General features: G+C 41.3%; 2 protein-coding genes across 7 annotated transcripts; both read right to left on the bottom strand.

Annotated features, from left to right (window-relative positions):
- On the bottom strand, positions 1–24164 carry LOC146713086 (uncharacterized). The gene is made up of 5 exons (XM_085452448.1): positions 23678–24164; positions 19726–19817; positions 18375–19327; positions 18171–18173; positions 1–1056 (listed from the first exon to the last, which is right to left on the bottom strand). Exons 2-5 carry the CDS (start codon positions 19741–19743, stop codon positions 180–182), a joined length of 1851 nt encoding a protein of 616 aa, XP_085308574.1. The 5' UTR covers positions 19744–19817; positions 23678–24164; the 3' UTR covers positions 1–179.
- On the bottom strand, positions 4907–9621 carry LOC146713087 (uncharacterized). 6 transcript variants are annotated; one of them, XM_085452372.1, is made up of 11 exons: positions 9551–9621; positions 9170–9403; positions 8953–9058; positions 8566–8681; positions 8314–8385; positions 8166–8231; positions 7813–7901; positions 6977–7088; positions 6788–6896; positions 6632–6702; positions 4907–6113 (listed from the first exon to the last, which is right to left on the bottom strand). In XM_085452372.1, the coding sequence occupies exons 6-11, from the start codon at positions 8229–8231 to the stop codon at positions 6021–6023; spliced, it is 540 nt and encodes a 179-aa protein (XP_085308498.1). In that variant the 5' UTR covers positions 8314–8385; positions 8566–8681; positions 8953–9058; positions 9170–9403; positions 9551–9621; the 3' UTR covers positions 4907–6020. The 6 variants fall into 6 exon arrangements, with proteins under 6 accessions (XP_085308498.1, XP_085308496.1, XP_085308500.1 ...); XM_085452370.1 differs by lacking the exons at positions 8953–9058; positions 9170–9403; positions 9551–9621 and having other exon boundaries at positions 8314–8516; positions 8566–8583; XM_085452374.1 differs by lacking the exons at positions 8566–8681; positions 8953–9058; positions 9170–9403; positions 9551–9621 and adding an exon at positions 8475–8547.
- Positions 24165–25629: the final 1465 nt, after the last annotated feature.

Raw genomic sequence — 25629 nt, 5'->3', positions numbered from 1 at the left:
TAGATATCAGATCAGCCATTTATTGATTCAAATGACAACACAAATATGTGATGATCTGAGTGTACATGTTGCTCTGTAGATTACAGAGCAGAGATGGCCAACGCGTTACTTGTAACAATCAGGTTAAGATTACAAGATAAAAAAATCAATACTTCCTCACAGTAACTGCACTTGTAGAGTTACTTTCTGGTGTGGATCTTTTGGTGTTTTTTCAGGTAATGTGGAGCTTTAAAAGTCTTCTCACACAGGTCACATTTATAAGGTCTCTCCTCAGTGTGGGTAAACATGTGTTTTTGTAGTTGTGCATCTGTTGTAAACAGTTTCCCACACTGATCACAGTAGGAAAGATCATTTCCAGTGTGAATGCGTAGGTGTCTATTTCGGTACTTTTTTTCACTGAAAGTTTTTCCACAAAAGTCGCAGCTGTACGCCTTAATTCCAGAGTGGGTGACTAGATGCCTGTGTAAGTTTCGACTTTCAACAAAAGCTTTACCACACAAGTCACAGCTGTAAGGTTTAACTCCACTGTGGATGAGTTGGTGTTTTTTTAAGTCTCCAGCCCAGGCAAAAGACTTTCCACACAACTCACAGCTGTAAGGTTTAAATCCACTGTGGATGACTTGGTGTTTTTTTAAGTCTCCAGCCCAGGCAAAAGACTTTCCACACAACTCACAGCTGTAAGGTTTAAATCCACTGTGGATGACTTGGTGTTTTTTTAAGTCTCCAGCCCAGGCAAAAGACTTTCCACACAACTCACAGCTGTAAGGTTTAAATCCACTGTGGATGCGTTGGTGTGTTTTTAAGTTTTCAGCCCGGGCAAAAGACTTTCCACACAAGTCACAGCTGTAAGGTTTAAATCCACTGTGGATGATTCTGTGTTTTTTTAAGTTTTCAGCCCGGGCAAAAGACTTTCCACACAAGTCACAGCTGTAAGATTTAACTCCACTGTGGACGACTTGGTGTGTTTTTAAACTTCCAGCCTGGGTAAAAGACTTTCCACACAACTCACAGCTGTATGCTTTAACTCCACTGTGGATGAGTTGGTGAGTTTTTAAACTTCCAGCCTGGGTAAAAGACTTTCCACACTCATCACAGCTGTAGGATTTCTCTCCCTTTCTTCTTTGACGTTTGTCAGCCTCCTGAGAGCGCTGACTTCTTGCTCCATGTTGGTCCTGCAGTGACAGAGATACAAACAGAGGCAGTGAGTGAAATGCAGTCCTGGAACAAACTGAAACTCCCTCCATTGGTGGAATCAAACATGTCAACAAACACCTTGTTGGTGTGTTACCACCACCTTCTGGTGATGGTGTCACATTACAATAATGTGACACAATGAGAGGTATAATTAAAATGACATTAGGAAATATTGATCAGCAGAGAAAATCTTTTATTTCATAAAAAATTCAAAGTTCAACTGATGATATTGTTGTTTCAATGTGTGTAGATAAAATATGATCTTTGTATTTTCTTGTGACTTCTGTGGTTTCTGATTTTGAATGTAGATTCTGTATATATGGAGGAGCCCAGGATGGAAGCTGCTCTTAACAGAAAACTCTAATACTTTTCTCACCTTTTGTGTTGAAGACATTGTTTCCACTGTAGTGGCTGAGCTGAGTCCAAATGGCTGAAATTGTTCCTCTGCTGCACCACCAGACTCGTCTCCTGTTACTCAGCAAAAAAGAAGTACACACACACACACACACACACACACACACACACACACGTATATACATATATTAGGGGTGCACCGATACAGAAAATTCATAGTTCGGTTTGATACTTTGGTGTCACGGTTCGATATTTTTTCGATACAAAAAAATGTTCATGCTTTTTTTAATTTGTCATTTATTAAAATTATAAATATACATTTTAACTCAAAAGTACAGTTTTTAAATTTAATGTTGTTGAAACAATAAAGTAATAAAAAATAAATCTGATCGAGAAATCACTCATCTTTGGAAAAGAGAGTTTATTACAGAGAAATGTCTCTTTCCAAAATAAAAGCTATACTATCCGCTTCTTCAGGGCTATATTCTCATCAGCATATTAAACATGTCAGGTCCCCATAAGGAGAATCATGTGCTAATGGCTGTCTAAATGACTCGGGTAAAGTTAGTAGCATGCGTGCTTGTTGTTTTTGTCTGCTTCCACTTGTCTTTGCACTAGGATGATGTCGGCGTCAATGTGCAGTCATATTCGTTGTGTTCCCACTAGTGCTGTCAGCGTTAATCTGAAATGACGTTAACGCCACAACACGGCAAATCTCCGTTAACGAGCTACCGCGGATCGCCCCGTGCTTGGGGTTGGATGCCGTCAACACGTTAACGAGCAAACTGCGCTAACGCAGTAGTTTCCACCCATGTAATTGAGCATTGCGTGGCACATCCGACATACTGTTTTACTTTTGTCCATGACGCGCTTACCTTCAGAGTCATACGTCACATGAAGACCAAAATAGTTCCAAAGGCCAGATCTGAATGAGGGTGGGGGAGGTTCAATTTAATTTAAATTTAATTAAGGTAAATACAACCATGTCACTGTTATAAGAAAAGACACACAGCTTATCATCTTATAGTTCTAAAATCGCTCTGTTGTTAATTCGTTTGCTAGATTAACCGCTAGCATACGCACTGTGTTGGAGGCTTGTTGCTAGCTAGTTAGCGATGCTACACACCTGTTACTCTAATAGTCTGTTATTGAAGGATCAGCACTCCTTATGTTTTTTTATCCATTTTTAGACAGCGATGAGATCAGCTGCACACTCCAGAGAGGCCCAGAGTTACTGTTAATATCAAAAATATAATGCTGTCCTTTGAGATTTTAACATTTAAGACTGAGTGTAATCGATCTAAAACTGTTTAAATCTCTAGTCTACAGCCTGGTAACATGAAACTTTAAAAACAGAAGCAGAAGGTTTCAGTAGTGTAGTCTAATGTGTTCTTTTCATTTAATAATAATCCGTATTATGTATAACAGCTACTCTCACCCTGGGGTTGCGCTCCCCCAGGCTTGTACCTGTGGCTTCAGGTCCTGGGGTGGGGGTTGGTTGTTCTCCTGCCCTGCACCCCATCCTTTTGTTCATATTCCAAGACTATTTTTCTTTATGTATTCTTTCCCCCCAGCAACCGCCATATTATGATGTTGCAAGCAATCACAAACTCTACAGTCTGTCTAACTCCAATGTCTACCAAGCAATCTATTATTCTCAACAGAGCTAAACTCAACATAAACTGAACCCACATTAAAGTTAGCTCGATGCTTACCTTTAGACGAGCCCACAAACCGAGAGAAACTCCGTGATGAAGCTGGAACTCTTTCCAAACACAGGAAACAGATCAGGGAGCAGAGACCCACGTGGTTCACGCTGATCTCAGCTAGGATCCAGGAGACAAGGGTGTGCAGATCGATGCAGATATCGATCCAAACGTTGGTAGTGGTATATGTTCCAGTAAGTTTACTACTTTACTCCCGTTTCATGAAAAAGCAGCTCTCTCTGCTCGACTCCTCTCCTGCACACACACTTTGCTCCGCCCCCTTTATCTGGCTCCGCTGTGATTTGTTGCTGTGCGGTCACGTGACTCAGCTGCACAATGCAACCCCGTGGAGTGTTATTTCAAAAGTAGCGCCAATCTCCTTTTCCTAAACTCTTTTCCTTGGCCTCGATGAAAACGTCATCGTGGGGAGGACAACTGCTGAGAAGTCAGGAAAAGAGAGGAGCGGTGCTGAGAATTGGAACAGCCATACACTCGCCTCTCTGTAACAACGTGACACCGGATGTCCGCCTGTTGAAACTACATTGTGCAGAAGATGGACTACAAAACAAACATCTTACTTTGTCACAATGTGTTCTAACCCTGTTGTTTTATGGAGGTTATATAAACAGGAACAGCCTGTTAAAAATATTGCTTCATTATTAAGTTTGAATTTTAAAGAAGAACGAACAGTTAGGGTCAGATTTACTAACATCTGCAGCAGTTCAAACATGTCTTTTGATGTTAAAGAGCTGCGATTTACTGAAGAGACTGTCCTAAAACTCCAGTCAGTCCTCAAGCTGTGTTTTGAGGTGAGCCCCACTTATTTTTCCTCCATAATACAGTTTATATGAAGCTGAAATGAATTACGCTTCTTATTTTTTAATAGTGCACACAGCTAACTCTCTGCTGAATATGTAAAAAATAAAAGTGTTACTGTGTTACATGCCTGACTGTTGCTCATGGTCTGATGGGAAATCATGTTTTCTGTTCTTTAGCACATCGAAGAGTCAGCTGTTCACAGCTGCTCTCCAGCTGATTTTTACTGAACTGAAGTGGCTTCTTCATAGAGAGATTAAAGCACACTGTTAGTAGATCATCCTGTAATTGTGACATTGTGGTGGACCAGTGGAGGGCTCCACTCACACCCAGTTCTCAGGAAGTATTGTTGCTGTGTTTTGGAGGGAAAGTGTTCAGTTCTGTGGTGATGAGTAATAAACGAGCAGTGTTTATCGAGAGCTCTCGTGTCGTCTGTGTTTACCTCCACATTGGTGACCCCTGACTCGAACATGCTGCAGTCCGATGGTGGCGCCGACTCCGCTCTGGATGCATCAGCAGCCCCATACGGTAAAAAAAATACATTTCTCCTGGCCAAAATATATTTCAAATATATGGTAAATATATTTACCATATATTTGTGATGCTCCAAAAAAATATATTTTTGAAATTGAAAATATATTTCTTTCAAACCAAAATACATTTCAAAACATATTTTAGGGTGAAGAAAATACATTACAGTAGAATGTATATCAAAGTATCCTTTATTTAAAATATATTTAGTGCAATAATGATGATAATGATAACAATACTAAAAGTAACATGTTTTATGCACATCTGCAAAAAACAGTTGGATTCAAACAAAACAGAGTCAAAGGTCTATCACGAATTAGGTTGTTTATTCATTTGCTTGGTCTTGCAGTCTCGGCTTACTGTTCTGTCTACCAGTAGCTGGTGTTTTGCGCCTCTGGTATTTTTGCCAATTCCTTTCTGTGTCCCGCTCATGTATTGACCCATGTGCCTGTTCATCTTAGCCGATATGATGCCTGACAGGAGCTTCCATGTAGTACTGAGGCAGGTTATTGGTCGGTAGTTGGAGGGGACTGGTCCCTTCTTGGGGTCCTTGGGGATCAGGACCGTCCGACCTTCGGTTAGCCATTCCGGGTGTCTCTCTTTAACTAGCAGCTGGTTCATTTGTGCTGCCAGACGCTCGTGGAGTGCAGTCAGCTTCTTTAGCCAGTAGGCGTGAACCATGTCGGGCCCTGGTGCTGTCCAACTCTTCATACTGGAGACCCTTTCTTGGATATCTGCCACTGTGATGGTTACTGGACCCTGTTCAGGGAGGTCGCTGTGGTCTGCCCTCAGATCCACTAGCCACTGAGCATTGCCGTTATGGGTTGCGTCCTTCTCCCATATGCTCTTCCAGTATTGCTCCGTCTCCAGCCTTGGTGGTGCTGTTCTCTTATTATTATTGTTCCCTTGCCACTGAGAGTACACCTTTGCTGGTTCTGTGGAGAACAGCTGGTTGATTCTTCTGCCTTCTATCTCTCTGGTGTACCTCCTCAAGCGGCTGGCCAAGGCTGTGAGTCTTTGCTTGGCAGTTTCCAAGGCCTCAGGTATGGACAGCTTGCTGTATTTCTGTTTTGGCACGTAATTCTTCCTGTCAGAGTATGCTTCTACTTTATAATAACAACGGTAGCATGGTTTGGCACGTAATTCTTCCCGTCAGAATTATGCTTCTAGCTTATAATAACAACAGTAGCATGGTTTGGCACTTGTTTGTAGAAGCAGTCTGCATGCCAAGGTGCTTAATTTATACAGCTGTCACCACTGAAGTGATTGGAACACCTGACTATATAAACTTTGACAATGAACTCACTCCATTATAGTTACAGTATATATTTACTGAATATATTTACAGATGCATATATTTGACATTTATAGATCCAATAGAACACAGGGAGAAAGAACTGAAAAAGAAACGTGTACAAATTATGCACATTTGTCGCACAGGTACTTGACCAGGCTGCTCTCATATTGAGCACATCCAAAATGTGCCCATCTGGAACAAAACTCGCACTGCACCTGAAGAGGGAGAAGGGGGGGGGGGGGGGCTAAGTGTGTTAACCAACATTATGAATTTGATAAGAAAATAATTACTGTAGTGGCTTGCAAAAGTATTCGGCCCCCGTGAACTTTTCCACATTTTGTCAGATTGCATTCACAAACATGAATCAATTTTATTGGAATTCCACGTGAAAGACCAATGTCTCTACCAGTCTCTAGCTGGTAGAGACAGACCCTAAAAGACTGGCAGCTGTAATTGCAGATAAAGGTGGTTCTACAAAGTATTGACTCAGGGGGCTGAATAATTATGCACACCCCACTTTTCAGTTATTCATTTGTAAAAATTGTTTGGAATCATGTATGATTGTTGTTCCACTTCTCATGTGTACACCACTTTGTATTGGTCTTTCACGTGGAATTCCAATTAAAATTGATTTGTGTTTGTGGCTGTAATGTGACAAAATGTGGAAAAGTTCAAGGGGGCCAAATACTATTGCAAGCCACTGTATATTGCATTTGTGGTTTATTTGTTTTACCATTTCAATCATACTGGACTCAGGATCGGCTTCCAGCATGGAACAAACCACACAGTAGTCATCAGCATTACCTAGAAACACACTGACGTTCAACCTAACAGTTTTAAACAAAACTGAAAGTGCTATTGCAATACAAAAGCACATGACTCAACTTACTTTGATGTTCTAGCAGTTCGCAAGCAATTTCAGTGCGGTGCAGCCCAATGGCTTCTGGAGTGGACAGCACCCTAGTAACCTCTCCACTCAGAAGGTAGTGTTTGGCAAACTGTAAAATATGTTACAGTAATTGCAAATGATTAACTTAATTCTAGTTAAATACATTAAATACAGTTGCTTATTAAATACCTTCAACACTAAAACTCCACAACTGCTGGAGTCCATCTGCTTGTTGTGTGGCAGAGTCTCCATTTTCCAATCCACTCGGGACTCTTCCTTTCCTTTCATCTTCAGAAAATTCCTAATAAAAACAAAACAAGTTGTTAAGTCTAATTGTTGAATGTTGCCATTGTGTTTCTTAAATTTGTACAGTCTTAGTTTAAGCAGTAGGATCAAAGCCATTCCTTTGATCCTGACCACCTCTCCAGCCACTCTGTGCTGGGGGAGGTTTTATTGTAGATACATCCTAACTTGAAGATCTGTTTGATGTTTGGTAGAGCTTCCTACCCTTTGTATGGTTTCACTGTGTTATCTTTGGTAAACCATACATTGGGTGTGGGGGAAGACTACCCTCTTTATGACCAAGGATGTTGTTCCTGCTTTTAGGTTTTATGACCCTTTGACCAACACACACACACACACACACACACACACACACACACACACACACACTGTATACATTTACATACAGTGCCTTGTCTTTGTAACCAAAGGGGGGTTGCAAGGGGAGGTGCTTTGTAAACTATTGTTTGAAGTTTGTCAATAAAAGGCAGCGAGAGGAGGCCACCATTTTGGGGTTCTTTGTCGTGCTGGACACAGACGAGGCCTCCCTTGTGCAAGTAATGGATCGATCGACTGTCTTGTTTTCTTCATGATGAATAAGTCTCTAGAATTAGCGGGGTTTGTGGAAACACAGACCCAACACAAGTTTTTAAAATGTAGCCAGCATTTTGCTCTAAATAAAAAGAAAAAAAAAACCCACAAACCAAACAACCTAAAACAGATAATTAATGAATGATGAATACCTCCAGTTACGCATAACTTTCCTTTCATAACAACCTTCATTTCCAAGAGGGTCTAACAGCAGTACAGATTGTGAGGAGATTTTGACAACCTAAAATAAAAATTGTATTTAGTAGAATATGTGTATTATTATGTGTGTGAATGTGTGTGTGTATGGGTGGATGACTGGATATGTAAAGCGCTTTGGGGTCCTTAGGGACTAGTAAAGCTCTATATAAATACAGGCCATTTACCATTTTATTACACTCACTTAAGTAAGCATAATCAATTGTAAGCATTTTCAAAATAAGAATATGCTGCTAAAAAGAACAGTAAAACAAAAAAGAGAAAAAACACATGAGGTGTGAACATGTACCACAAGGATCCAGTGTGCACCAGAGTTCAGTGGGCACAACCAAATGTCCTCAGCCGGAAACAACATCTGTGGAATATTTTTAAGTTTATAAAGGTTTAGATTTATTTACATAACATACACTATTTAACCAATATAACATCTACATTACCTTGCTGACACATTTAAACTTCACAGAAAACAGAGAGGTTGCAACAACGCAAGACAACTGATACACGGGGTTCTGAAAAATGCAAGATTTTTTTTTTTTTAAATGATTACAAAATTGTATAAAATACTTTTGTGAAATAACTGGCATACGTTCTTACTTGCCTTTTGTTTCTTAATGAGGCAGTGCAGGTATGCATCAATGACCTTATTTTTACAGACCACCACTAGGACCAAAAATGATTATTTCACTTACCTCATCAGAAAGCCACCCACTATCCTCCAGTGTGCGAAAAGAAGAGTCATACAATTTGTATGGCCCAACGACTGCCTCCACATGCCCGGTGTCTTTTGCAGCCCAAAGCCACTTCACTAAAAAACAAAATATGATAAGTTTCTTTAGTAATAACAGTTGCCATTTGAAAATCACGGTCAATGGCCAACGGGCCACAAGCAGACAAGGGCCAACGGGCCACAAGCAGACAAGGGCCAGTTATTCTGCTGGTCATTCACCAGTTTTCGGAGGGCTCTAAATGCAGGCATAGAAATATGTAAACACAGTAAGTAAGACAGAAAGTTTAATTAGAAGTAAAGAAATTAATAAATTATTAAGTAACAACAAAAACTGATAGATAAGGCATACCTTTTATGTTGTCATTGGTCTTTTTGTCTAGACCATTGGTCTGTGGATGGTATGCTGCTGTGACACTTCTTTCAATTTGCAATAACTTGCAAAGATCAGAGTTGAGCTTCAACAGATAAGGACAAGGTTATACTGCTTATACAAGCACACAAGAAAAAATCTTTGACCCCAGTGAAGTAAAGTTAAAAAATGTAACTGAAAATTATTTAACACTTACTTCATTCACAAACACTCTGCCTTGGTCTGACAAAATCCTTTTGGGGCAGCCATGTCTATATATAATGGAGCACAAGTGCTGGGCTACCTCAGATGCAGATTTCGTTTTTAATGGGAAAGCTTCAACCCATTTTGAAAAGTAGTCAGTTGCAGTAAGTATATACTGGAAGCCGCTTGAAGTTTTAGGAAGAGGTCCAGTAAGATCTATACCAATAAGTTCCCACACTTCAGACACCTATCAAGGACAAATTAATAATTTGAATAACAATTTGTATAATGTACACATTAACATTGATGGTTAAAATTAGTTGGCAAACCCTCCTGCCTTTATGAATATGAGCTACAAGCATAGTTTGATGGGTAAACGGGGCATAATATTTACCTGAATACACTGCAACGGTTGCACAGCAGTCAGTGGTTTCCCAACTTTTTGACACTGGTCACATTCCTGAATCTTTAAGGTAAAAATATTTATGGAGTTCACGTAAATGTTCAACATTCTCATTTGTAAAAAACAAAAACACTTAATGACATATTCTCTAACGAACAAACTATTTAGCAACAATAGTTTGTGTGCGTGTCTTCAAATCTCTGCCAGGCCTACAGGTTATTACTGTAATATCACTAATTAACCATATTTATTTGTAATGTATGTTTGCACTGATTGCCGATCACGCTTCAACTGAGTCGTCCTCGGTCAGAAGGAATGGTACTCCACAGTGATGTAGTTCAAATAACTTTACTAAAGAGGTGGCAGATGACATCAACAGGATGTACAGCGTTGGTAGGGAGGCATTACAGTATTCACATGCAGGTAACGGGGGTGTGAGTGTGTATATGGGTATGTGTGTGTGTGTGGTCATCTGTAAACAGAAAGAACAAACATTTGTATTAACCACTATGGATAGCAGTGTACCCCTTATACAGTACTGTGGGTTTCCAGCGTAATGTTATACAATCTGCCATAACCTCATGGCCACTAGATGGCACCCTAAGACCATAAATTAATTTCTGGCTTGTATATACATTGGCAAACCAGACCTCTGCAGATTGCAACGATTCAGAGAATAAACATAGTAAATAGTTACATCCACCTACAACCACAATGCTTGACAGTAAGTCGTATATGGAATGAAATATGGGCTGAACACAAGGCTGCCTGTAGTAGGCCAAACAAAACGCATCTTAGCGATAGCAATGGGACTAGCCTCTTAGCGATAGCAACGAGACTAGCCTCTTAGCGATAGCAATGGGACTAGCCTCTTAGCGATAGCAAATTACACAGATAAAGTCAACAAGCCTCACTCTCATCTTACAATACTCACATGGTAAGCACGCACGCAGTATTAACTCACACCGAATGCACGTTAATACGTTACTCCTCCGACACACCTCTCATCTGTGCAGCGCTGCGCTGAACACGTTCCCAACAGGAAGTACAGATACCGAGGTGCATCATGGGTAACGTAGTATAAAACAGCTACAGTGAACAAGCGGACTTTTAACATATTTATATTTTGCAAGTGTACAGTTTCTCTTTTAACTGATATAAAAAAAATTGCTTATTTTAAACACTATTTAACAACAGTACAAACAGTTAATACATACCCATGTTTTAATGTCAACTGTCATACCAAACCAGTAAAATCTGGAACACACTGCATTTAGCGTTTTGTGTGTGCCAGTGTGTCCTCCAATTGGAGATGAATGAAACTCATGAAATATCTTCCTGGCACCATCCATGGTTTTTACTACTCTTCTGGTTCCAACAAAGAGTTCTCCATCTGCAGTAAAACAATATATATTTAGAAATTAATTTAACCACATATATGAGTTGTTAGTATTAACAATAAATTACTGACCCTTTTGTTTGAATTTTGAGGCATATCTTCTGAGGTTTTGCCTCTGAGCCTTGTCATATCCTGAAGGGTAGGAGCCCGCAGAAATGAACGCGTAAATCTCTTCCCACTTCTTCTCCATATCTACGAATGTCAGTAAACATTTTCTTATGAGCTTCAATATGTGCAGTTGACAATGCAAATAATTAAACTTATTAAATAACGAGATTACCGAAAAAGCCTTAAAACACCGAAGCTGCGGACTCAAAAGTGTTGTGTAAATACCACGTGTCCAGTAACTTGACAGCAGACTTCACCGAATCTGCAAATTCGACAGTTTTGTGCAGAAAGCAGATAGCAACTTCACTTTAATATTGACAAACAATCACAAAGGCTTAAAAAATCAAGTATCAACGTCAATAAAAAGTACTAGTACTTACTACTTACCTATTCTCCTGCAAATATGACAATGGAGTAGCGTGAAATCACAGCCGGATGCGCTTAGCTTCCCTTTTTGTGTTGTGTGCATGCGCGCACATGCTCAGGAACAACGGGTAGGACGGTTTACGGGGTAGGAGAAATTCCCAGAACACCGGCTCCCAGAAGAGCCTGGCTCTCCCATCGCAACGTTCGGGGAAAGGTTTGTGACTGTTTGTTTTCATAATTTGCCTCACTTTACAAATCTGTCACTTCTATAACATATAAAATTAAATATATAATACAATAAGTACTTTGTGAAGGACTTTGCTGACATCTTGGCTGAATACATGCCAAAATATGATTGTGTTTCTATTGTTGGGGGTTTTGATATTCATGTGTGTTGTCCTGATATGCCCATTGCAAAGGGCTTTTAAGGCCTTATTGATTCTTTTAATGTTGTGCAATGTGTGACCTGTCCCACACATGAATGTGGACACACACTTGATCTTGTTTTATCTCATGTTTTGTTTTGGGTTTTTTGTTTTGTTTTTAATGTAGAGATTTGTGATGCTGTGTTTTCTGACCACAGTCCTGTGATGTTTGAAGTTCCTCTTGCCTGTACCTCAGTTAAACCTCACGCTGCTGCTCGGCGCTGTCGAGTTTTTAACTCCTCCCTTGCTGAGCAGTTTTCAACAGTTTTAACCAGAACTGCAAAATCCCAGATTTTTAATGCAGCCAGAACTGAGCTCATGATTTTATTCCACCTGCCAGACTGCTTTGGACTGCTTTGCACATGGCTTAATTAAAATCCAGCCATTCTAAAACTAAATCTGAGCCCTGGCTGAACGACACGACCCGAGCTGTCAGACACGAGTGCCGTCGAGCTGAGCACATTGTCAGATGTAGCCCCCAAAATTTTTACATACTGTAGTCAAACACCTATTTTAAAAAAACCCGTTCTTGATCTTACGATTCTTGCAAATTACAGGCCTTTCTTCTAACTACCTTTTCTTTCCAAAATTCTTGAAAAGAGAGTTGACAGTCAATGAATGACCTTCCTGAAAAAGCAAAATGTTTTACACGTTTTCCAATTTGGTTTTAAACCCTTTCATAGCACTGAATCAGCCATTTTACAAGTTTTTAATGACATATTTTGAGCCACTGATGCTGGGGACTGTGTTGTTCTTGTACTTTTAGATTTGACAGTTGCATTTGATACTGTGGATCATGCATTTTACTCTGTCATTTGGAGCACTGGGTGGGCACTTGAGTGGTTCAGGTCCTACTTGGCGGGGCAAACATTTTGTGTCAGTCTCTGTGACCATGTGTCGTCCTCCGCTCCTCTCTTGTGTGGTGTCCCACAGAGCTCAGTTCTAGGCCCCCTTCTCTTTTCTTTGTATCTGCTCTCTCTTGGATCTATACTGAGAAAACACAGCATTGCATTTCACTTCTATGCTGATGACTGTCAGATATATGTCCCTCTACATAAAAAAGGCACATATTCCATACAACCATTACTTCAGTGTCTTGATGGCATTAAGGCTTGGATGTCTCTTAACTTTTTAAAATTCAATGATAAAAAGACTGAGGTGATGATTTTTGGTAGCCCCACTGAGATGCCAAATGTATATTTAGATTCCTTGGCTCGGTATGTTCAGCCAACTGTCACAAACCTGCTGGTCAAAGTGGACTGTAATGAGAAAAGATGACATTATATGCCACGGTAAATGCACTGCCTAATTGTTACCTCTCCCCACTGTCTTCAGTGGCAGGCAGCAGGAAACAGATCAGGAGGCAGAGATGATCTTTAAGTTTAACATTACTCACAATATTGCCAAAGAGTGATATGGAATTTAAGCACAAGTGCGTTTCAGTAACTTATCTTTCTTGTAGATCTGTGCTCCAAATAAAGAACTTTATGCTGACAAGATTTTTAGTTAAAATAACAAATTTTAAGTTACAAATCAATATTGTCTGCATGGACAGATATTCCACATTCCATATATCATCATTCAGGTCCTGCATCAATACATTTCCATATTTTTATATCTATAAAAAAAGCCGACACTTGCTAGACTCTATCAAAGGTGTGAGCATCACAGCAGATGCCTTTGTGTCAAAGTAGCTGAAGATAAAACACAAAAAAACACGAAGTTGATTTTCCTGGCCTGGGATTTTATAAAAATATTCAGCAGTACATCGAAAATGAAAGAAAACCATTAATCAACATATGAACCTCAGCTGATGCTGCTGAAGTGAAGCAGAGCAAAGTTACAGAGGTTTTATTAGAGACACAGCTAAGTGTTTTGAAATTTCCCATAATTTTAAAAAGTTTAATTTTAAAAAGAATTTGTTCAGTAGCCTATTGAACAGCAAAAACGAGACTTTCTTTTCAGAATTATGTAAAAGGGAAAAAACAGCGGCCGACAGCGCTGCAAACAACAGTAGACTTGTGCGTAATAAACAAGCGAATAATGCAGAAAATAGATTTTTTTGACGGGAAACTGTTCTTGAAGTACACATAGACAGAAAGACAGAGAGAGAGAGGGAGAGAGCTGTGCATGAAGTGTGATTTTATTGTTGTGGAAGTAAAACAGCAAAAGTCAGAGGAAATTATCACGATGTTTATGTGAAGGGTTGGATCTGCTTTTGCTGCTGGTTTAGTCAATATTGTTTTGAGAGAGAAAAAACCTGCAGCTTCAGAATCTAGTGGACAAAGGGCATGAACACAAAGCACGGACCCACCGAAACATCAGCGAGCTGTCGGCTTTCAGCCCCGACCGTGTCCGTGCTGTCGTGAGAGAAAGGCGACATCTCGCTGATTCTGATCCGTCGGTGGATCCACGCTTTGTGTTTACGTCTTTGTGCAGAATCGTGTTCCTGCTCTCATTTACTATTTCAGCTGTTTGGTTGTTGTTATTTGTTGAAATTTTGTGAGGTTTATCCTGAAATTCTGGCATTTTGGTCAAAATAAATTTGTATTAAAAAATCAATTCAGGATTTTAATGAATCGATGGTAAATGGTAAATGGCCTGCATTTGTATAGCGCTTTTCTAGTCCCTAAGGACCCCGAAGCGCTTCACACTACATTCAATCATTCACCCATTCACACACACATTCACACACTGGCGATGGCAAGCTACATTGTAGCCACAGCTGCCCTGGGGCGCACTGACAGAGGCGAGGCTGCCGGACACTGGCGCCACCGGGCCCTCTGACCTCTGAATCGATATCACATTATCCAAGCCAGAACCGATTTTAATCGATAAATCGATAATTAAAAACCCATGTGTAATGTTATAACGTTCTTTGCAGATATATAAGTGATCTAAAATTTAATACTTGCTTTTAAAAGTTTATTCTTTGGCCACCACGCTTCAGCCATCTGCTGGGGTTTTTTCTTTTTTGAAAAAAATAGCCACAGCCACCACTGCGCTATGAATTCTGGCCTATGTTGGGACATAATCAGCCTTCAAATGGGGCCTCGAGGGATGCAGACGAAGTATAGATAGATAATATAAGTGTAGATACTTACATGAAAACAAACATAATAACTTGATACTGTCACTGGGTTTAAACTAAAGGAGTGTTCACAAGAAATCATCAGTATCAAACTGTGACAATAAAAAAATGTTCATTAAAGCAATCAAGAATGAGTTTGATGTGAATCTTTGGTAATGCATGGGGGAAGCTCTGTGCCAATTTTATCAACAGCTACGGATTTTATTCTTTTCTGGATGCAATACCTTGGCCTCCAGTAACACTATATGGAATCTTAGAGTCATTTTGACCAGGATTTCTCCTTTAATGGAAATATTAAGCAAATATTTATGACTGCTTTCTTTCATTGCTGCAATATCTTGAAAATCAGAAATATCCTGTCCCAGAGTGATGCTGAAAAACTCATTCATGCATTTATTTCTTCTTGTCGGGAATATTGTAATTCATTATTATCAGGATCTTCTGTTTTGCGTTGGGACACAGGCAGGATGCAATGGCTGCTGTTTTATCCATGTGTGGATGCACATACCCAGCTCCCAAATTGTACCCAAATACTGTACGTCCCTCCATCCAACCACACACTTTAGGGACTGTGACCACCCACTGCACATGCTCCACCGTGGTATCACTATGAATGACAACATCATCCAGGTGGCAAACAGCATATGCAGTGTGAGGACGCAGCTATCGCTACAGGAGGTGCTGAAAAATGCCCGAGTCTTCAAACAAACCTAACAGAAGTGTGATGAATGGTACAAACCCTGCACTCACTTCTTAATTACCTGAAAGCACCTTAAAGACAACCGGCCTCTCTCAATTGTGACAAATCATCTGGAGAAAAGGTAAGCATAGGAGACCAAACACTGAGGAACAAATCCTCGTTTCATCCTATGATAACAGCATTTTCACCATTTCAGCCAATTCCTTTTGCACAATTTGTCTCTTGTGCTTAGGCAACCTGTAGGGCCATGAACGCACTTTCCAGGCTGCGTTTCAAATTGGTGCTGCATGAGAGTCTTGCAGATGGTCGGGGGATGAACACATCTGCAAACTACTGTTGCAATGCAGGAACATCTGCTTTATTGGAACGTGTGAGATGCTAATCACAATGCATCTTAAACACACTCATGTTAAAACTTCATGCCCACATCTTGTTTTTAAGAAAAATTAATCATCTTTTCCTTGAAGATCATTTCAGAGATTTTAATGAGCTGCAGGAACCGTGCCGAGAGCAGCCAAGTCTCCTCCTCTGATAAACCTCCACATGTACCACTGAAAACATTTAAATTAGTTTGAATCGGAAATCATGGCTCAAACTACTTGCTGTGAGACCATTTCTTTATTTTTCACACCAAACTATTTAATAAACTTTACACAGAGTTCATCAATTATAACTGATGCTTTAACAGTATCAGGATTTCATAATGCAAACTTCAAATCAAAAGGCAAACAGCTGCAGAACATGTGGATCAAAATGAATTCATTAAAAAAACAACGTGGACTTCAAGGATACAGTAAATACACTAAAGTGAAAGGAGGATCCAAAAATAGATGTTTAATAGGATTTGAATTAACTAAAAGTAGTCACCTGTGATCTTTAAAATGGTTCTGATGTGTGCTGCTGTTTTTAACTTTTAACAGTTCTTTGCTGCCACTGTGAATATTGTGTTCTTTGCCTAATTAAATAAAGGTTACACAGCATCACTGCTCCATCTTCTGGAAAAAAAAAAAAAAAAAGGTATTACATGGAAATACAGCCCAAAACCAGTTCAGCTTGAGTTTCTTTTTTCTGGACATAAAGTCACAGCAGGTGTTGTTTCAAAGCTGGTGGACAGATTTAGTTCATTTTGGAAGTTTTAAGAGCAACTGCTGTGAAAATATTTGCTTGTTTTGGGAGAAAAGGATTTAAGAGAAGATTTTACCACAGCAAAAGTTTAAATATGAATGAAGGATTGAAATTTAACTGAGGTGAAACATGCAATGAATACATAAAAAAATAAGTTAATTTTGGAAAAGCTAAAAAAGTTCAAATAAAAGAAATGATTTACATATCCATATTTGATTTTTGATAGAATACCAGTTTGGTTAAAAAAAAGAAAGAAAAGACATTCCTATAACTTTAATAGTACAACTACTAAACACTACTGTGTCCTAAGGGAACAAAGGTTAAAATGTAACAGGGATAACATTTTAGAGAATTAAAATCCCTCAAAGGAAAAAACATAAACTTGATATACATATCTATACATGCAGCTTCCTAAATGTAGCATTCAGGATTATTCACTGCAGGTCCAGAAATCAGAGCTACCTCATCAGATCCAAGTGTGACATCAGCTGACACTCTTTACAGGAGATTCCATCTGAACTCTGTGGAGCCTGATCTCAAGGTTTTTAAGTCTGACCCTGAAACCAGAAGAGGATCTTTCTCTCTCTTCAGATTCATTGTGATCCAGTGATTTCAGTCCTGCATGATCAGGCTGATGTTTGCACAGAGCAGATAATGAAGTGAAGGTTTTTGCACATTGGTAACAGTGAAACAGTTTATTTACAGCGTGAGATCGTTTGTGTTCGGAGTATGAACTGAGATTCCTGAAACTCTTGTCACACTGGTCACAGCTGAAGTTCACTTCCATGTGTGTACGTTCATGTTTGTTACGATGACCTGATTGTGAGAGGCTTTTGTCACAGTGTCTGCACTTGTATGGTGTCTCTACTGTGTGGATTTGCTTATTCTTGTTCTTTAAGCTCACGTGCAGTGGTGACGGATGACCCACACTGGTCACAGATGTGCTTTTTGAACACACTGTGGAATAGTTCATGTATTTTTAATGCACTTTGTGTGGAAGCCTCTCCCACATTCTTTGCAGTAGTTCATTTTGTCTCCAGTGTGGCTACGTTGATGTGGTTTTAGGTCCCGTTGATGATTGGAAGTTTTTCCACAAAGGTCACAGAGAAACGTTTTCCCACCACCACAGTGACGACAGGGTTGAGAACTGGATCCATCTGTGTTGCTCTGCTTCTAAACAATGTCAGCGTAAGTGATCTCTGCCAATGTCCAATTACGTTTTACTGTTTACATTATAACACTCAGCTTACCGAGCGAAAATGATTCTTCATTTTCCAAAACAGTTCTATCAGGATACCTCCATAGGTTTACTGATCAGACTTGTTCCAAACAATCAGGTTAAAATGACAAGATAAAAAATCAATACTTCCTAACAGTATCTGCACTTGTAGAGTTACTTTCTGGTGTGGATCTGTTGGTGTTTTTTCAGGTAATGTGGAGATTTAAAAGTCTTCTCACACAGGTCACATTAATAAGGTCTCTCCTCAGTGTGGGTAAACATGTGTTTTTGTAGTTGTGCATCTGTTGTAAACAGTTTCCCACACTGATCACAGTAGGAAAGATCATTTCCGGTGTGAATGCGTAGGTGAATATTTCGGTACCTTTTTTCACTGAAAGTTTTTCCACAAAAGTCGCAGCTGTACGCCTTAATTCCAGAGTGGGTAACTAGATGCTTCTGTAAGTTTCGACTTTGACCAAAAGCTTTACCACACAAGTCACAGCTGTAAGGTTTAACTCCACTGTGGATGAGTTGGTGTTTTTTTAAGTCTCTAGCCCGGGTAAAAGACTTTCCACACAAGTCACAGCTGTAAGATTTAACCCCACTGTGGATGATTCTGTGGTTTTTTAAGTCTCCAGCCTGGGTAAAAGACTTTCCACAAAACTCACAGCTGTACGCTTTAACTCCACTGTGGATGAGTTGGTGTATTTTTAAGCCTCGAGCCCGCGCAAAAGACTTTCCACACGACTCACAGCTGTAAGGTTTAAATCCACTGTGGATGATTCTGTGGAGTTTTAAGTTTCCAGCCTGCAGAAAAGATTTTCCACACAAGTCACAGCTGTAAGGTTTAAATCCACTGTGGATGCGTTGGTGTGTTTTTAAGTTTTCAGCCCGGGCAAAAGACTTTCCACACAAGTCACAGCTGTAAGGTTTAAATCCACTGTGGATGATTCTGTGGAGTTTTAAGTTTCCAGCCTGCACAAAAGATTTTCCACACAAGTCACAGCTGTAAGGTTTAACTCCACTGTGGATGACTTGGTGTTTTTTTAAGCCTTCAGCCCGGGTAAAAGACTTTCCACACAACTCACAGCTGTAAGATTTAACTCCACTGTGGACGACATGGTGTTTTTTTAAGTTTCCAGCCTGCACAAAAGATTTTCCACACAAGTCACAGCCGTAAGGTTTAACTCCACTGTGGATGACTTGGTGTCTTTTTAAGCTTCCAGACTGGGTAAAAGACTTTCCACACTCGTCACAGCTGTATGTTTTCTCTCCCTTTCTTCTTTGACGTTTGTCGGCCTCCTGAGAGCGCTGACTTCTTGCTCCATGTTGGTCCTGCAGTGACAGAGATACAAACAGAGGCAGTGAGTGAAATGCAGTCCTGGAACAAACTGAAACTCCCTCTATTGGTGGAATCAAACATGTCAACAAACACCTTGTTGGTGTGTTACCACCACCTTCTGGTGATGGTGTCACATTACAATAATGTGACACAATGAGAGGTATAATTAAAATGACATTAGGAAATATTGATCAGCAGAGAAAATCTTTTATTTCATAAAAAATTCAAAGTTCAACTGATGATATTGTTGTTTCAATGTGTGTAGATAAAATATGATCTTTGTATTTTCTTGTGACTTCTGTGGTTTCTGATTTTGAATGTAGATTCTGTATATATGGAGGAGCCCAGGATGGAAGCTGCTCTTAACAGAAAACTCTAATACTTTTCTCACCTTTTGTGTTGAAGACATTGTTTCCACTGTAGTGGCTGAGCTGAGTCCAAATGGCTGAAATTGTTCCTCTGCTGCACCACCAGACTCGTCTCCTGTTAATCAGCAAAAAAGAAGTACACTCAACAAAAATATAAACGCAACACCTTTGTTACTGCTCCCATTCCCCATGGGATGGACGTAGAGACCTAAAATTCATTCCAGATACACAATATAACCATCCCTCCCAAACAGTGGTCACAAATCAGTCCAAATGTGTGGTAGTGGGCACATCTGCTATATTGAGATAATCCATCCCACCTCACAGGTGTGCCACATCAGGATGCTGATCTGACATCATGAGTAGTGCACAGGTGTACCTCAGACTGCCCACAACAAAAGGCCACCCTGGAATGTGCAGTTTTTTGCGCTATTGGGGGTCTGGGGACCCAGAACCGGTCAGTATCTGGTGTGACCACCATTTGCCTCATGCAGTGCAACACATCGTCGCATGGAGTCTATCAGATTGTCAATTGTGGCCTGTGGAATGTTGGTCCACTCCACTTCAATGGCTGTGTGAGGTTGTTGGATATTCGTGGGAACTGGTACACGCTGTCGTATACGCCGGTCAAGCACATCCCGAACATGCTCAATGGGTGACATGTCCGGTGAGTATGCTGTCCATGCAAGAACTGGGACATTCTCAGCTGCCATCTGCCCTGAACAATGTGAACCATGATTCATCCGTGAAGCGCACACCTCTCCAACGTGCCAGACGCCATCGAATGTGAGCATTTGCCCACACAAGTCTGTTACGGCGACGAGCTGGAGTCAGGTCAAGACCCCGATGAGGACGACGGGCATGCAGTTGAGCGTCCCTGAGACGGTTTCTGACAGTTTGTGCAGAAATTGTTTGGTTGTGGAAACCAATTGTCCCAGCAGCTGTCTGGGTAGCTGGTCTCAGACGATCTTGGAGGTGAACCTGCTGGATGTGGAGGTCTGCGGTTGTGAGGCCGGTTGGATGTGCTGCCATATTCTCTGAAACGCCTGTGGAGACGGCTTATGATTGAGAAATGAACATTCAATGCACGGGCGACAGATCTGGTTGACATTCCTGCTGTCAGCATGCCAATTGCACGCTCCCTCATTGCTTGTGGCATCTGTGGCATTTTGCTGTGAGACAAAACTGCACATTCCAGGGTGGCCTTTTGTTGTGGGCAGTCTGAGGTACACCTGTGCACTACTCATGATGTCAGATTAGCATCCTGATGTGGCACACCTGTGAGGTGGGATGGATTATCTCAATATAGCAGATGTGCCCACTACCACACATTTGGACTGATTTGTGACCACTGTTTGGGAGGGATGGTTATATTGTGTATCTGGAATGAATTTTAGGTCTCTACGTCCATCCCATGGGGAATGGGAGCAAAAACAAAAGTGTTGCGTTTATATTTTTGTTGAGTGTATACACACACACACACACACACACACACACACACACACACACACACACACACACACACACACACACATATATACACACACATACACATATATTAGGGGTGCAACGATACAGAAAATTCATAGTTCGGTTTGATACTTTGGTGTCACGGTTCGATATTTTTTCAATACAAAAAAATGTTCATGCATTTTTAATTTGTCATTTATTAAAATTATAAATATATATTTTAACTCAAAAGTACAGTTTTTAAATTTAATGTTGCTGAAACAATAAAGTAATAAAAAATAAATCTGATCGAGAAATCACTCATCTTTGGAAAAGAGAGTTTATTACAGAGAAATGGCTCTTTCCAAAATAAAAGCTATACTATCCGCTTCTTCTGGGCTATATTCTCATCAGCATATTAAACATGTCAGGTCCCCATAAGGAGAATCATGTGCTAATGGCTGTCTAAATGACTCGGGTAAAGTTTGTAGCATGCGTGCTTGTTGTTTTTGTCTGCTTCCACTTGTCTTTGCACTAGGATGATGTCGGCGTAAATGTGCAGTCATATTCGTTGTGTTCCCACTAGTGCTGTCAGCGTTAATCTGAAATGACGTTAACGCCACAACACGGCAAATCTCCGTTAACGAGCTACCGCGGATCGCCCCGTGCGTGGGGCTGGACGGCGTCAACACGTTAACGAGCAAACTGCGCTAACGCAGTAGTTTCCACCCATGTAATTGAGCATTGCGTGGCACATCCGACATACTGTTTTACTTTTGTCCATGACGCGCTTACCTTCAGAGTCATATGTCACATGAAGACCAAAATAGTTCCAAAGGCCAGATCTGAATGAGGGTGGGGGAGGTTCAATTTGCCATGTTGCAACCAATGACTGTATAAAAGATGGACGACGCGACACCGCCTCCTCCCATTATGCAAAAATGAAGCCAAAATATCCCGTTTGTGGAGGCTGCCATCTTGCAAATTTGGAGCCAGAGTCTGCGCGGGAATGACTTGAGGTGGAGCGACTGTGTAACACTCCCGCTGGACATGACCGCAAACACGCCCCCTACACTTTTTACGTAGCACCTGTGGCTCAAGTTTTTTGCTGGTTTACCACAACTGACGACTCGTTTAATTAAGGTAAATACAACCATGTCACTGTTATAAGAAAAGACACACAGCTTATCATCTTATAGTTCTAAAATCGCTCTGTTGTTAATTCGTTTGCTAGATTAGCCGCTAGCATATGCACTGTGTTGGAGGCTTGTTGCTAGCTAGTTAGCGATGCTACACACCTGTTACTCTAATAGTCTGTGTTATTGAAGGATTCAGCACTCCTTATGTTTTTTTATCCATTTTTAGACAGCGATGAGATCAGCTGCACACTCCACAGAGGCCCAGAGTTACTGTTAATATCAAAAATATAATGCTGTCCTTTGAGATTTTAACATTTAAGACTGAGTATGATGGATCTAAAACGGTTTAAATCTCTAGTCTACAGCCTGGTAACATGAAACTTTTAAAACAGCAGCAGAAGGTTTCAGTAGAGTAGTCTAATGTGTTCTTTTCATTTAATAATAATCCGTATTATGTATAACAGCTACATTCACCCTGGAGAGAAATTAGTGAGGGAGACCATCAGGACCGAGCTGGGTTTCTGGGTCCAGAGGTTTGGAGAAACTTCTTCCCTTTCTTTCATCACAGCTGTCCTGTGCCAGAAGTTCTGTTGACCCACTGAAAGAGGCTTCATTTAAGAAACACCAGGAACACTGAAGCTCATCGCATTGATCAAGCAGGACTCATGATCTTCACCAGCAGCTCCCTCACAGGGAAATCTTCAGCACTCCTCTGTAGGCCCGCCCCAGAAGATGGATAAACCCAGCGTTTCATGAACACTGTGATGAGACCTCTGGTTTGTGTAATGTTATAAATACTCAGATACTCCCCAGAGGCTGTAGAAAGTTATATATTTAAAAATATATGATCCTCTCTGGTTACTCTGGTATGAATAACTCTGCATCACTTTATGGTAAATAAGACACTATGTGCAAAAAACTGCAAAAAACTGTTTGTAGTTCAACATACAAGTAACGACCTTTGACCTTCATATGGTTTTATTTAATTGTGTTTGAGAAACTCAAGCGTGCTCTTCATGCAGCTGAGTACATCAAGTGTTTAAAACTATGACCTCAGAGCGCATCGAAAGCCTTTTGGCCTCCTTCTCAGCAAGCTTCCACTACTCTCACCCTGGGGTTGCGCTCCCCCAGGCTTGTACCTGTGGCTTCATGTCCTGGGGTGGGGGTTGGTTGTTCTCCTGCCCTGTACCCCATCCTTTTGTTCATATTCCAAGACTATTTTTCTTTATGTATTCTTTCACCCCAGCAACCGCCATATTATGATGTTGCAAGCAATCACAAACTCTACAGTCTGTCTAACTCCAATGTCTACCAAGCAATCTATTATTCTCAACAGAGCTAAACTCAACATAAACTGAACCCACATTAAATTTAGCTTGATGCTTACCTTTAGACGAGCCCACAAACCGAGAGAAACTCCGTGATGAAGCTGGAACTCTTTCCAAACACAGGAAACAGATCAGGGAGCAGAGACCCACGTGGTTCACGCTGATCTCAGCTAGGATCCATGAGACAAGGGTGTGCAGATCGATGCAGATATCGATCCAAACGTTGGTAGTGGTATATGTTCCAGTAAGTTTACTACTTTACTCCCGTTTCATGAAAAAGCAGCTCTCTCTGCTCGACTCCTCTCCTGCACACACACTTTGCTCCGCCCCCTTTAACTGACTCCGCTGTGATTTGTTGCTGTGCGGTCACGTGACTAAGCTGCACAATGCAACCCCGTGGAGTGTTATTTCAAAAGTAGCGCCAATCTCCTTTTCCTAAACTCTTTTCCTTGGCCTCGATGAAAACGTCATCGTGGGGAGGACAACTGCTGAGAAGTCAGGGAAAGAGAGGAGCGGTGCTGAGAATTGGAACAGCCATACACTCGCCTCTCTGTAACAACGTGACACCGGATGTCCGCCTGTTGAAACTACATTGTGCAGAAGATGGACTACAAAACAAACATCTTACTTTGTCACAATGTGTTCTAACCCTGTTGTTTTATGGAGGTTATATAAACAGGAACAGCCTGTTAAAAATATTGCTTCATTATTAAGTTTGAATTTTAAAGAAGAACGAACAGTTAGGGTCAGATTTACTAACATCTGCAGCAGTTCAAACATGTCTTTTGATGTTAAAGAGCTGCGATTTACTGAAGAGACTGTCCTAAAACTCTCCAGTCAGTCCTCAAGCTGTGTTTTGAGGTGAGCCCCACTTATTTTTCCTCCATAATACAGTTTATATTAAGCTGAAATGAATTACGCTTCTTATTTTTTAATAGTGCACACAGCTAACTCTCTGCTGAATATGTAAAAAATAAAAGTGTTACTGTGTTACATGCCTGACTGTTGCTCATGGTCTGATGGGAAATCATGTTTTCTGTTCTTTAGCACATCGAAGAGTCAGCTGTTCACAGCTGCTCTCCAGCTGATTTTTACTGAACTGAAGTGGCTTCTTCATAGAGAGATTAAAGCACACTGTTAGTAGATCATCCTGTAATTGTGACATTGTGGTGGACCACTGGAGGGCTCCACTCACACCCAGTTCTCAGGAAGTATTGTTGCTGTGTTTTGGAGGGAAAGTGTTCAGTTCTGTGGTGATGAGTAATAAACGAGCAGTGTTTATCGAGAGCTCTCGTGTTGTCTGTGTTTACCTCCACATTGGTGACCCCTGACTCGAACATGCTGCAGTCCGATGGTGGCGCCGACTCCGCTCTGGATGCATCAGCAGCCGCCAGCCCTCTGCCTCCGGCCGCAGCTACGTTTGCTGTGGCACTCGAGCTGCCGGACTTTTGGCTTCACGATCCCCCGTCGTGGTTCGTGCACGTGGAGGCCCAGTTCGCCCTTCGTGGCATCTCGGCTGACGACACGAAATATCACCATGTGGTGGCTTCTCTCGACCCGCTAGCCACCCGTCGTTGACTCTCCTCTGGGACCCACCCACCCGAGAGAAGTACGCCGCCCTTAAGGAGCTGCTTCTTCGGCGCTATGCCCTCACCGACGCAGAGGGAGCCGAGAAGCTCCTCTCCCTCTCAGGCCTGGGTGGTGGTACGGCTCTCGAAGTGATGGAGCACATGCTATCCTTTCTCAGACCGGACGACGGGGGATTCCTCTTCGCCCACATTTTCCTCTGACAGCTGCCGGCGGCCGTGAGAGCCGGCCTCGCCAACTCTCCGCTTCTGGGCACGAAGGATTATCGCTCCCTGGCTGAGGACGCGGATCGTATTCTCCTGGCTACCCGCACTTCCCACGATCACGACCCAATTCCAGCCTCGCCGGCGGCGCCTTCCACTTCCCCGCTGACCTGCCACGACGTACCCGATCCTTCGCTGACGGCAAAGATCGCGGCACAGCG

Source organism: Copadichromis virginalis, linkage group LG3 (assembly GCF_057382275.1).
Source record: "Copadichromis virginalis isolate Kocher_CV1m ecotype Utaka linkage group LG3, C_Virginalis_male_GT1.1, whole genome shotgun sequence".
Taxonomy (NCBI): domain Eukaryota; kingdom Metazoa; phylum Chordata; class Actinopteri; order Cichliformes; family Cichlidae; genus Copadichromis; species Copadichromis virginalis.
The sequence above is the reverse complement of the archived record's forward strand: the minus strand, read 5'-3'. Positions and strand labels throughout refer to the sequence as shown.